This window comes from Telopea speciosissima, chromosome 1, assembly GCF_018873765.1.
Source record: "Telopea speciosissima isolate NSW1024214 ecotype Mountain lineage chromosome 1, Tspe_v1, whole genome shotgun sequence".
Classification (NCBI taxonomy): domain Eukaryota; kingdom Viridiplantae; phylum Streptophyta; class Magnoliopsida; order Proteales; family Proteaceae; genus Telopea; species Telopea speciosissima.
The window spans coordinates 559,409-572,231 of record NC_057916.1 but is presented as its reverse complement, the minus strand read 5'-3'; the positions used below and the strand labels follow the sequence as shown (position 1 = coordinate 572,231).

The 12,823-nt window shown below is 39.8% G+C and overlaps 1 protein-coding gene and 1 pseudogene across 1 annotated transcript; both read right to left on the bottom strand.

Annotated features, from left to right (window-relative positions):
• Nucleotides 1-3,771: 3,771 nt before the first annotated feature.
• Nucleotides 3,772-4,661, bottom strand: LOC122638315 (annotated as a pseudogene).
• Nucleotides 4,662-5,148: 487 nt separating this feature from the next.
• Nucleotides 5,149-7,960, bottom strand: LOC122649152 (pentatricopeptide repeat-containing protein At2g03880, mitochondrial-like). The gene has a single exon (XM_043842526.1). The coding sequence runs from the start codon at nt 7,697-7,699 to the stop codon at nt 5,255-5,257; it is 2,445 nt and encodes an 814-aa protein (XP_043698461.1). The 5' UTR covers nt 7,700-7,960; the 3' UTR covers nt 5,149-5,254.
• Nucleotides 7,961-12,823: the final 4,863 nt, after the last annotated feature.

Sequence of the window (12,823 nt, the reverse complement as noted above, 5' to 3'; positions counted from 1 at the left end):
GGTTTTCAAGTGAAACTCAAATCACCCCTTATTTTTTTAAATTACTCATCCATCTCCCTCTATAGTAACAGTGTTAGTTATTGGTGTGAAAGGATTATTTTACCCTTGTATTAAAATATTAGAATTAAATTTATAATACTATCCTTCAAAATCAATGTTTGGATGTAAAGGGTAATTTAGGAATTTAAATTTATATAACTAGCTCACATCATCAGTTAATAGCATAAAACTATCAATAGGGACTAATTTGTCATATTGGGGGTCTAATACAGGAGGTGATTTGAGTATTTTCAAAAACTAAGGGGTGATTTGAGTTTCGTTTAAAAACCAAAGGGTGACATGTAATTTATCCTAGTGTTTGTTGTAGAGTCATTTATTGGATGTTTTTTTTTTTCTTTAAGAAATTTGGAGGAGATGAAAAGTGAGAAGGCAACGAATTTAGGAAAATTATTGTCTCAAGTTCTCTACTTGGTACAGTTTCCTAGTGCCTCTAAAAAGAGGGGGTGAACCCCACCCAAGCAGTGTGTTCGGGCAGGAGGTAAGGTGGTCATTTTCACCCCCTATGAGAGAAAATGGACGAACCGAGAGGATAAAGATCCCGAATTTACCAATTCATATTGGACCTAAATGGAATGCCCGTGACTTAAAAATACATGACAAATGAACCTCAAATAAAAATGGGTGGGTCTATTTGTAACCAAGACAGAATTTGTAACCGGATTTTATTGGCCCTTAAATAGAATGCAGTTTTTATTATTTGAGGGTACATAATGTAATTTCACATTTACATTTTTCTTTTCGTTTTTCTTCCTTCCAATTCTAGTGCCGGCGTCAAACCCTTGTCCTCTGTTTGTTTCAGAAGTGGACCCTTCCCAACTCACCTCCCCTGTTTGCGTCCATGGCCGCTCCCTCAGACCAACGGTAACGAGGATGGCGGGGATGGGGCAGGGGATAAACACAGAGTGAAAATAAAAGGTGGAGGTGGGGGTGGGGATATATAGTTTTGTAGAGGAGGAGGCAGGAAAGGTTTTGCAGAGTAGGGGAAGGGGGTGGTGCAGGGATTGAGTGACCGTCTAACGAGAGTTGCTGCAGCAGTAGGCTTGTAAAGCTTTGTTTTGAGTCATTGTTCAGAAATGGTGGTGTTCCTTCGATTTTCAGAGATTTTTTGAAATAATTTCAGTTGATATTCGTGGTCCCTATTGGTATTTCAGTAGGAATAGTATTCTAAGACATTTAACTGCAGAAATCGAGAAACCCGTACCAACTCCTCCAATTGGGATCCGTTGTGTTGGATACGTTTGTAGCCATAACCGTCATGGCAATGTCCCATTGATAGACGAAGAACTTGCAGCGGCAAGTCTTCTCCGGCAAGCACCACCCTGTAACCGAACACCCACCCAATCATAAGACTGCAAAATCTTCTCTGATTTTTGAAAATTCGTCGAAGGAATTGCACAGCCTATCCGCGTAAATCGCTTGAAAATCTCTCCTTGGGTGTAAAAGTTGTTGGCTGTTCCTGTTACGGTTATGGCTCCAACCATAGAAAGTCGCATGAAGGATAAGACGAATTCATGGGAATTTTGGAGGAGACACTACTCTCACTTGATTTGTGGATTGGAGATCTACTCCCTCTCCTCGATGGAGAAGACATTACTGCCCGTATGTTGCAAGTGGCAGCAGGTTTGGGATGGGCATAGGGAGTCGTAGGGGGTAAGAGAGAGGAAAGGAGTGGGAGAGGGAGCCATAGCCATCGACGGCGGGGAGAGAGAGAGAGAGAGGAAAGGGGGGCGGATCCGGAGACGGAAACGGAGAAGAAAGGGAAGAGAGAGGAGAGGGAGGGGGAGAGGAAAATTACACAAAAACACCATATCTTAAGAGGTTGGCAAGTAGAATGGGATGGGCAAAAAAGTCCGATTACCGGGTTAGTTACAAACAGTTTCACCCAATAAAAATATAGATAATGGACTCAGACTCAAGACCGTGGTTAATACTGTCCAATATAGTTTTTGACGCTTATACTTCCCAGAAACACATATATACTACCTAAAGTGTTTTCACCCTTTCCATGTGGGATTATGGAATGACAAGACCCAGACAAAATAAAGCTTATGTGGATAACACCTTAAAGACAACAAAAAACAAAAAACAAAAAATAATTATATATTTGTCATGTAACAATTAACACTTTATAGACATACACATCATTTTTTTATATTAATGTATTGATTTTAAATCGAGTCCAGTATTGTCATATGGCACAACAGTACTGTTAATATAGATTCTCTACAGGTAGATCCAATTATTCAAAAGTGAATTGAAGTCCTTTTTTTATTGAGAGAGGGATAAGGTTTCTTAGGTTTACCACCCAATAAGGTATATAATGATCTTTTATATATATATATATATATATATATAACTAACGAAAAGCCAAACTCCAATTACCCGCGGGCGGATTTTATTGAATTATAATAAATGATTTTTTTTTTTTTTTGGTAAAAGGATATTGATTCAAGTTTCGATATATATCACGAAAAGCCAAACTCCAATTACCTGCAGGCGGATTTTATTGAATTGTAATAAATGATTTATTTTTTTTTGTAAAAGGATGTTGATTCAAGTTTCGATTATATATTTAAGGATGTATCTTGGTTTATAAAAATGAGAAAGTGAGAAGTTGTAACCTTCTCTTGGTTGTGTCTTGTTTTATTCCCGTAAGTTATTTAATGTATGTGTAAAAAAAGGATTTTCACAATAATTTGAAAGTGATTTGTCAATATGTTATTATTAAAAATTACATATTTTTCCATAAAACATGTGAAATGATGTGATTTATATGTTTAAGAAAAAATATTATACTAAAAAAGACAAAAAAGTATTATCATGATTTTTTTTTTCACCAACCACAATTACAACAAGATTCTCTCTATATTTAATGTTGTAGGCAACATCCCTTCTGTCCATGGATTTGAGTCATTTGAGGTCTGGAGATGGATAGTGGGAACAATTCAAAGGGATTGACTTCATACAATAGAGGGGGTAGAGTTATAATGATCCTCAATCATGGTTTGAGAAATCGGTATTGGATCAGTCGGATTGGCTGACTAGTATCAATATCGACGGATCGAACCCAGGGGCAAATCCGTCCGATACGGGTCGATCTAGATCAGTATCGGCCAGGATCGATACCTATACGATGCCAATTCCTAAATCCCACCCAAGATGGATATTATTTTCCTTCACCTATGGCGGAGGAAAACTCTCTTCTTTAGTTTTTAAGGTTTTAATTTAATTTATGGTACAAGTTTTTGTAATTCTTGCACTTGGAATCCATTCCATTTCCTCCCATTAAGGTACCTTCTTCTACTAAAGATCTCACTTCAACTTCTGCCCACAGCATGTCACTGCAGCCTTGATACATTAAACTAAAGCTCACATCACTTCCACAACAGCAACAGGTTATACACAACAAAGTGCTAAACCAGCCTCAAGGCATCTGCAGAGTTCATTCCTTTCAGCACATGAACTGACCAGTGGGGTTTCGCTCTACACTAATAACATGGCGTTAATGCAATCACAGTTTACAAGGGTCAAATTTCCAACGGATACATAACAAGTTCCATAAATCCTCATTTACCACACGTTAGCTGTGGAAGAACATGCATTGGTCAATTGTGTAGTCTCTTACTCATGGCAACAAAAAAACAGGATTTCACAAGACAAAAATATAGAACATTGATAGATCAATTGTTTCATGAAGTGTCGTTACAACCATTAAGTCAAACCTTTTAAAGCATCTCACATAAACAATGACCACACACACACACACACACACAAATCAAAGGTTTATAGCCTGTTATAAGGCAGAGAAAGTGACTCAAATAGCATCGATGATCAATTGCCTTTTTCAATGAGAAGAATAGTAGCACACTGATTGAAGCACTTCAACATGTATGGATATCGGCACATACCTCGTCATTGATGTTGAATTGCCACTTCGGTTGCTGAACCTGCCACCTTTTGCTGCCAATGCTGCCCAATAATTACAAGGCCCATCAACGTCCAGCAACAAAGATAGACCAAAATGCATTTGCCTCCTTTGCATGAGCATAAAAAGAAGCAGCCCTTCTCTTCCACCAGGCTTCGCAAGGAAAGCCACACCCATTATACTCATCTCCTTTGTTGTGACCCATTGACCTTGACAAGTCAGACGGAGAATTTAAGCTTTGCCAAGAAGGATCACTGATTTCAATGAGGACCTTGTGATCATCATACACAGTTTATCCAATAATATTTGCTTCACCATGAACTGGATTTAGAAGCACTGTAAATACCCTGCAGTTTTCATCGTTTTTCTTGTTAGATCTGTCCCCTTCCTCCATATCCAATCCAGGCACCCTGTTTGAACCCCAAAGGCATGTCCCTGGTTTCAATATGAATCTCACTGTTATCTGCATCCAGAGGGAGATTCTCATGCTGGCTTGGTGGAAACCCAAAGTGATCATACCTTAGGAACTCAAAAAGTTAGTTTGGTTAAGTTTAAATTTACTGAATTTATTATCCATATAATCATCCATCATAATAAAAATTTCAAACCAATTGGCATCCCCACGAGTCGCATAGAATTTTATGAAGCACATAGAAAGTGAATTCAACAAAAACATTTTAAGAAGTACCCTTGCTTTTATATGTTGAAGAAAAATATTTTACTAAAATGGCAAAAAAAGAGTAAATTTATGATTATCAAGTCTTTTTAAACTTTCCAACAATGAATGACCCAAACAACAGTGAACTTGGTGAGGCAATGCAACACTTGAACATGCAATGGAGGAAGAATCGCAAGGACCGAAATTTCACCAGCTTTTTGTAAATGTCTTCCAATCGATCCCCAATGCTTGTCTTGCTGTCCAAGGCGAATTAAAGGCAAAGAACTCTAGTCAATCTGCTGTCCGAAGCTGTATATCTATCCACACGAATGGGTTTGAGGGACCCAAAAAACCCCAGCCCAAGTGGGCTGGCCCAGTTCCAAAACTGGTTGGCCCTATGGCCCATTAGGGTGGTCCACTAATTGAGGTGATGGACCAACCATGATTCGATTCTTGTGGCTGATATACTTCTTGCCATAGAATCGATCTACCTCAGCTAAGTCTGCTCTGTTTTCTTATCCATAGCTTGTACCAGATTCAAGAACCCTCAGGAAATGGGGAAGAAAATGAGGCAGAGGGAGAGCATATTAACAGATGCAAGAGCCATGATTCTACCAATAATCCTTACAAGAACATGTTTGCTCACTGAAGTGATGAAAACAATTTGGATCCCTTAAGATAATACGTCGTTCAAAAACTTTTGATATGAATTTCATAGCAGTGTGACAATCCCCACACACACGGAGATTCTTGAAAATCCTAATAGGCACTCCAGGAGGCATGCTGAGAAGCCCAAAAGCAACAGCTAACTTCTCGCTATGATAAGCAAGACCAAGCTCCTTACCCTCTTCTTCCATGTCATGGAGCACACAATCCATGTCTGGCACATACCCAGCTTTCTTAATTGAGATCATTATCTCATTGAGCTTGGCATATATTTCTGACATCATTTGGTGGCTTCTATCTTCAGCCATAAAGGTGTGGATTCTTCTGTTCATCTCAATCCAACTACATCCAGGCTCCTTAGTAATACCTTTTGACTTCATCAGTCTGCGTACATTTGCAGCATCATCCCATCTACCAGCTGCTGAATAAATATTAGATAGAAGAACATATGGCACTGCATTGAAAGGTTCCAATTCAAAGAGGTTCCTTGCAGCTCCCACAGCCAACTCCAAGTTCCCATGGATCCTACATGCAGCTAGCACTGCCTTCCATATAGTTGCATCAGGTTTAACTGTCATTTGATTCAGCAATTCCTTCACTTCATCCATCTTCCCAGATCGCCCAAGAAGATCAATTATACAAGCATAGTGTTCAGGGCCAGGTGTAATACCATGGACCTTATCCATAGACTGGAAGTAGCGGCAACCATCATCGACAAGACCTGCATGGCTGCAAGCGAACAGCAAGCCAATGAAAGTAACAAAGTCAGGGCTTGTGCCAGTCATGATCATCTTCTCATAGAGTAGAAGGGAGTCTTTTCCCCTACCATTCTTAGCAAGGCCAACAATCAAAGCAGTCCAAGAGACCACGTCCCGGATTGGCATGGAGTCAAATACTTGATAAGCATCCTCTATGCACCCGCATTTAGCATACATTGTTACTAGTGAATTCTCTACTGATAAGGATGATTGAAAGCCATAGCTAACGAAATTGGCATGTACTTGTCGCCCAAACTCTAAAACAGTTAGTTCAGCACAAGCACTCAAAATGCTGGCAATGACAAATTGGTCTGGATCAATGCCTGCAATTCTCATATCACAGAACAACATCAGTGCTTCTTCATGGGACCCGTGGTGTGTGTAACCAGTGATCAACGAAGTCCATGACACCACATCCTGCTCAGGCATTTGGTGGAAAACTCTAGAAGCCCAATCTAAACTTCCTCGCTTTGCATACATGTCTACAAGAGCGTTGCTCACATGTCTGTAAGCTTCAAAACCAGTTTTCACAATCGAGCAATGAACAGACTGGGCATTTTGTATATCCATAATGGAGGCAAACGAGTTTAGAACGGATGGGTAAGTGAAATCATCCATCTTCATATTTTTCAAGTGCATTATCTTAAATAAGTAAAGTGCTTCTTCTTCTAACCCTTGCCTTACATAGCCAACAATCAAAGAGTTCCAAGAAACAATGTCTTCAACCTCCATAGCCTCCAATACCCTCCTTGCACTATTCAAGTCCCTACATTTTGCATACATATCAACTAATGCACTCTCAACAAATATGTTTGCCCCAAAACCACTCCGAATTATGCAACCATGCACTTGCTTTCCAAATCCAAGGTCCAAAGCTGCTGCACAACTAGTTAACACACTGGGAAAGGTGAACTGATTTGACCCAATGCCTTCCAACCTCATGCCCCGGAAACATTGCATTGCTCTAATCGCGTCCCCATTCTGAGAGTATCCAGTGACCATGGCAGTCCACAACACATGATTATTTTTGTCAGGCATAGTCTCAAATAAATACTCTGCCTCCAAAACTTGCTTGCCCTTGGCATACATGTCCACAAGTCCTGTGACAACAAAAATGTTTGTATCAAATTGAGTCTTGATAGTATAGGCATGAATCTGTTGCCCTCTTTGGAGTGCCACAACAATGGAGCAAGCACGAAGAACACTGCCCAAAGTGTATTGGTTGGGCTTGAGTCCTTCCAATTGCATTTCCCAAAACAACTCAAGCGCTTCCATGCCACATCCCACACGAGAATACCCAGAGATAAGGGAAGACCATGCAATAGAACTCCGATTTGGGGTCTCATCAAAAAGTTGTCGAGCTTCAGTTAGTCGTCCTGATCTGGCATATGCTGCAATCATGGTATTCCAAGTGAACTCATCTCGATTTGTCATTTCATGAAATAAATTACGGGCTTCATCAACCCGTCCAGATTTTGACAAACCATCCAAGAGTCTATTCGAAGCAACAATGGAGCATATGGGGCCCCCAGAATTTACTGAGGAGTGGATTTGTTGGATCAATTCTATTTGGTTGTGCTGTTGACATATCTTAATAGATAAGTGTAGTCGACGCCAATTCAATTTGTTCATAAGCTCCCACCTTCCTCCCCCCCCCCCCCCTCTCTTTTCTTCAGTCCCCAACTGTTTCCAAGAATTTGATGAGGATTAATGGTTCTGGTTAGTACAAATTGGCAAATTCAAAGGAACTGGGAGATGAATGATGGACGTGTGATGTTTACTAGGAAAATGTTCTAATCCTAATCATGTATCCAGAGTCCATCTCGTTTTCTCTTCTACTGCCCCATATAATCAAGTCCATCTCATTCACTGTTCACTGTAAGGAAAAATGACAGAAGACAATCAAACAACTTTTGAACATCATACTTTTAACACAACAATACAACATAATCATATAGAGCTTAATAGATCTTGTTAAGTTGTAATTCAGTCATGCGGACCTAAGTTAGATAGAGTTTTAGTAGTTTATGGTTGTGTAGGTTGTAGTTTCCTTTCTTGTTTCGGTTTCCTTATCTCATTGTTATTCCTATCGAAAGTACAATTGCTGGTTATAAATAAAGATTAGAGTTATCCGTGAACCAGTTCTCTCTCTACTCTTCTTCTCTTCCCTGGTTCCAGACCCGTTGAGTCTGAGACTTGGGTTGAAGGACACCCAAGGTGATTCAAACCCCTAATACTTAAACCCGAAAAATCCCTTTGATCTTGGTGTTCATACCTGCACTTGTTCATGTTCTACTGCCAGTTTCATTACAGAGGTTGAAAATTAATTGTTGGAACTGTTGAGGGTTGCATTCGGTAGGGTATTGGACTAACTTCCTTCGCCTATAATTTCTCTTGGAATAGTTGAATGGTGTGAGAGATATCTCACTCGATTTGGGATTTACTCTAAACGGGTCAGACGACTTTTAAAATTCGGCGCAATAAAACGCGTAAGGCAATGATACGGTACGTGTTTAATACGGTTGCTTTGTAAAAATGCGGGAGCAAAAATACAGGCATATATACATATACAACAGACATATACACCTAATAAACACAATAATAGCATTTACTGATGTGCCTAAATATAAAGTATGAAGATCAAATTTAGTTTGAAAATGTTGTAATCTTCTCTGTTACATACCATATCGACCATATGATTACTTCCCGTTTCTTACAGCCTTGTGCTAATTTTTTCTATACTATCTGCTCAGTTGTCAGATTCATTCTGCAGTATATTGGTTTATCCTGCCAATGCTCATTTTCATTTTTCAAGCTTGCCTATTACAAATCTTTCCCCTATGTAGGTCTGGATTGACGCTAAAAATGGGTGCCCAACAAAGATACAAATTTGGGTCTACATGTAACAGCAGAGGGGTCAGTTTCACGGATTATAAGGCAATACTAAAGCCTATAAAGTGCAGAACACAAAGACAAATCGCGAGAAAGGGTGAAACAGAGGAACTTGCATAACCAAGAGTAGAGGAAGAAGAGACTAACGGTTAGTCACTAACCTTAGTGGTCGCACAGGCGTCGTTTGCCCTTCTTGATTTCAACCAAATAACCTAAACGGTGTTGCAACTTTTTTATTTCAACCAAATAACCTACAAATCAGGGGGAGAGAGAGAGGTCAGTGAAGAAAGGGTTTTCCCATTCAAGAGGAAAGGTTTCCGCATTCAAGAATCAGAGGAGGGGAAATAGTTTTCCCATTCAAAAATCAGGGGAGGGGAGAAGGTTTCAAGCAAATACCTTGAAGAGACGGAGAAAAACCACAGTCGCCTACCTTAATCTGCCGCTTCAAATCTCCAGGAAACAAACGGAGAAGAATAGGGGCTAAGCCGTTGGGGTTTGGATTCCAGAATCGGGAATGGAGAAAGGGTTTGAACGACTCTTCACTCTTTTCGAACCTTTTTTTTTTGTTATTTACAAATGCCTCCTGAAAATGCCCATTTGTCCAGATGCACCCCTACAACTTTTTAAATTACAAACTTCTCCTACTTTCAAAACAGTGTAACACTTTTATCCAATCCGTTATTTTGGGAGGTTAGACGTTAGTTTCATGGATTCTAATGACCAAAATGCCCTTGTGACAAAAATCCACCAAAATTAAAGAGGAAAGTGACTAAATTGCCCTCATCTTCCCCAAATCATTTAGGGTTTGAAACTAAAAATCAAACCCTAAACTATTTGGGGAAGATGAACCCTAAAATCAATGGATTACTCTCTCTTGTCCTCCCTACAATTCATTTTGTTTTAAGAAAATATGGCCAGGAACAAGAGCCGTCAAAAATCTCTGCAAATCTACCTCTCAAAACTCAAAAAACCTACTCCATCACAACTTTCAGTTTATTCAAATTCCATCAAAACCTCTTCAAATTGGATTTTATCAGGTTGCACACACCCTAAAACCTCTTCCTTCTCCGTTGATCGGAAACAACCCAACAACCCTAAAGATGATGATGATGATGCTTCAGCACTAACCGACGTTGATCGTTCAGAATCATAATCAGAGCATGGGGTTCTCAAGTTTAGTTACACTGGAGCAACAGGTCTGGACAAGTGTGGGAGTTTGAGTCCAGAATTCGACGCATGCTCCAATGGAAAGCTTTAATCCCATGTGGACATTGTGACCAAGGATATCGTCTTCAATCCCAAATTGCAGCCTTTGAACAGAGAATATGAAACCAGCAATTAACAGGGTTCGGTAAATCATCTTATTAACCTCTGTTATTGAGCCAAATTAAACGATCTTTATTATTCAATTTAGGTTTTAATTATGAGTTGGATTTTAAAGGTATCCTCTGGTGGTTCTGTAAGGATATTATGATAATATTCTTTTATATGTTCTAATATAATCCTATGTGTATTATGCTTAGGTTGTGAGGGACAATTTAATAATTAGCTCATCTGATTTAAATCTTAGTTTTTCTATAAATACTAGCTAGAGGTAACAGTCTGGGTATTCCAAACTTAATCCAAAAGATGTAATGCTTTAAGCAACCTTATGTGTAAACCCTAAATCCTAACTCCGATCGGCTTCGGTGGTGCTCGTTGTTATAATCGCCTTCGAAAGTTTCCAGGAGAAAGCATTGATTGCTTTGACGGAGCTTTATCAGATTCGTTTCTTTTGATCGATTAAAAACTAAAGCCTTAGCGTTCGACTCTGTGATCGGCTTTGGCGATCTGCAAAATTCGTTGTACAAGAGGAGAAGACAATTGATTGCTTCGGTTAATATTAAAAAGTATATATATATTCAAAGCATTGATTTTTTTTTAATTGAAAAGGAATTCTGTCCTTTTCTAAAAAACTTTGATTTGATCGTTGACAGCAAGCTCTTTACTCAAAGCCTTTTACAAAAGGCATTGATTTGATTGTTAATAAAAATAAAAACAAAAGCCAAAGATGCTCTTGCTTGTTGGTTGCTTTCTTGAGGGCTTCAACTTCATCTTCGACAAGCGATTCCTTAGTTTTGGTGTTGCCCTTCATCAAGACATTATGGCTCGAAGGGTCACTTGCTCTATTGATAACCGATTAAGCAGATTGTTCAATTTGATTCTCTATGAAAGCAATCATGCCTGGCTCACATCTTCTTCTTATTCATTGAAGCCTACGAGTTTGCAAGGGCAGGGTGGGAAGGGAGCATGGGTATATAGCTAGGGGTAGGGGTGAAGAGCCATGATTGATTTGGTATTGCCCTGTGATAGCACAACGATGGGCTATGCAACTAGGGACAGTTGGGCAAATGGGCTAGGTCGATTGTGCCTCGACAAGGGCTGTTTCATCGATTATTGTGAAATGAGATTGGGTGAATCTCATGATGGTTGAAGGACCTTAGGCTTGCTTGAATCGACTAAGGCACCACATGGATCGATTCACTCCGCTAAAGATTTGTTCATGATAGTTGGTATTAAAGCTATATAATGTCGTGGGTTGATCAGAAATTCTTTAACAATTTACGCTTAATGACTGTGACTTGAGTAAGGTGGCAAAACGTATTCTTTTTTGATACGGACTCTCATTCGACCAATTGATTAGGCGCTACTTAGCCCAAATGAATTTTGCCTTTTCTGGAATAGGATATGGAGAAGATTTAATCTGCCCCTCTTTCACAACTCGGGCACCTAGTTGGCCCGACCATTCCTTTAGATTAATGGCTTGATGTAGAGTGTTGGGATACAGGGTAACAGAGGCGGGGGCGTGGCAGACCTTGTTAGCTTTGTGAAAAATCGTTGACACTTAAACGTAAGACTCTAGTACAACAAACAGTACTAAAGCAACTTGAGCGGCACTAAGGCACAAAGAAAGTCCTCTTCAAAGCAAACAATAAATGGAGCTTAATGGGTGTGTTCTATGCAATAGATGACACACACATTTGGGTGGACTGTGACTTCAATAAAGTATATGGGTTGTAGTCAAGGCAGTAGTTGGATCCTTAGATCCATGCCAATGACCAGTCAAGAAGGCGTGATCATTCATTTGCTGGCGCATTGCGGTCTGAACGGAATGGGGTCAAAGAGTTCATTCCACATATGTAGGACAAGTGAGACAGGTTGGTGGTCCCTTATAAAGTGTGATTACGTGAGGCCTCCCACAACAGAAGTAGCCCTCAAGGAGTGAGATCCTCAGGAGTCCCTAATTGCGAGTGTGGGAAACTTGCCGCCGGCGTGGGCAGGTTTGCAGGGAGCAACATAGGCAACAAGGGTGGTGTGGGGTTGCACACACAGAGAGAGAGAGAGAGGAAATTGACATCTCAAAATAGTTCTCCACTATTTCAAAATTTTTCCGCAACTAGACATTCTCATAAATTGAGATTATCCCAGAAATCGAAATTGAAAATTAATCAAAGAGAGCTCCAATGGAGTTAAAAAGCTAATCGAGCTATAAACAGTTGGGTTATTGATGTCAGTCGATCTCAATTGAGTATTCATTGGGCTACAACTAAACACCACTACCGACTCTTATGGTTTAAAGTATCAGTCTATATTGCATCAACCGATACGTATTGGTATTGGTTGGTATCGATACGTATCTTTTTTATAAAATGGTGTCTCGATTGATATCAGATTGTATCGGCCGATATGATATGATACATGCCGATACTTACAAAATGTAAGTTTAAAATTGATCACCCTACCCCCCTAGGTGGCAGGCCCGTGTGCCTGGGCGCAGGCTGCGCAGCCTGCACTACGGCTCAGAGAACATTCTCCCAATATTTT

Bases quoted from the DNA above. Each gene is read 5' to 3' on its own strand.
- LOC122649152 (XM_043842526.1), bottom strand. From the start codon at position 7,699: ATGAACAAATTGAATTGGCGTCGACTACACTTATCTATTAAGATATGT.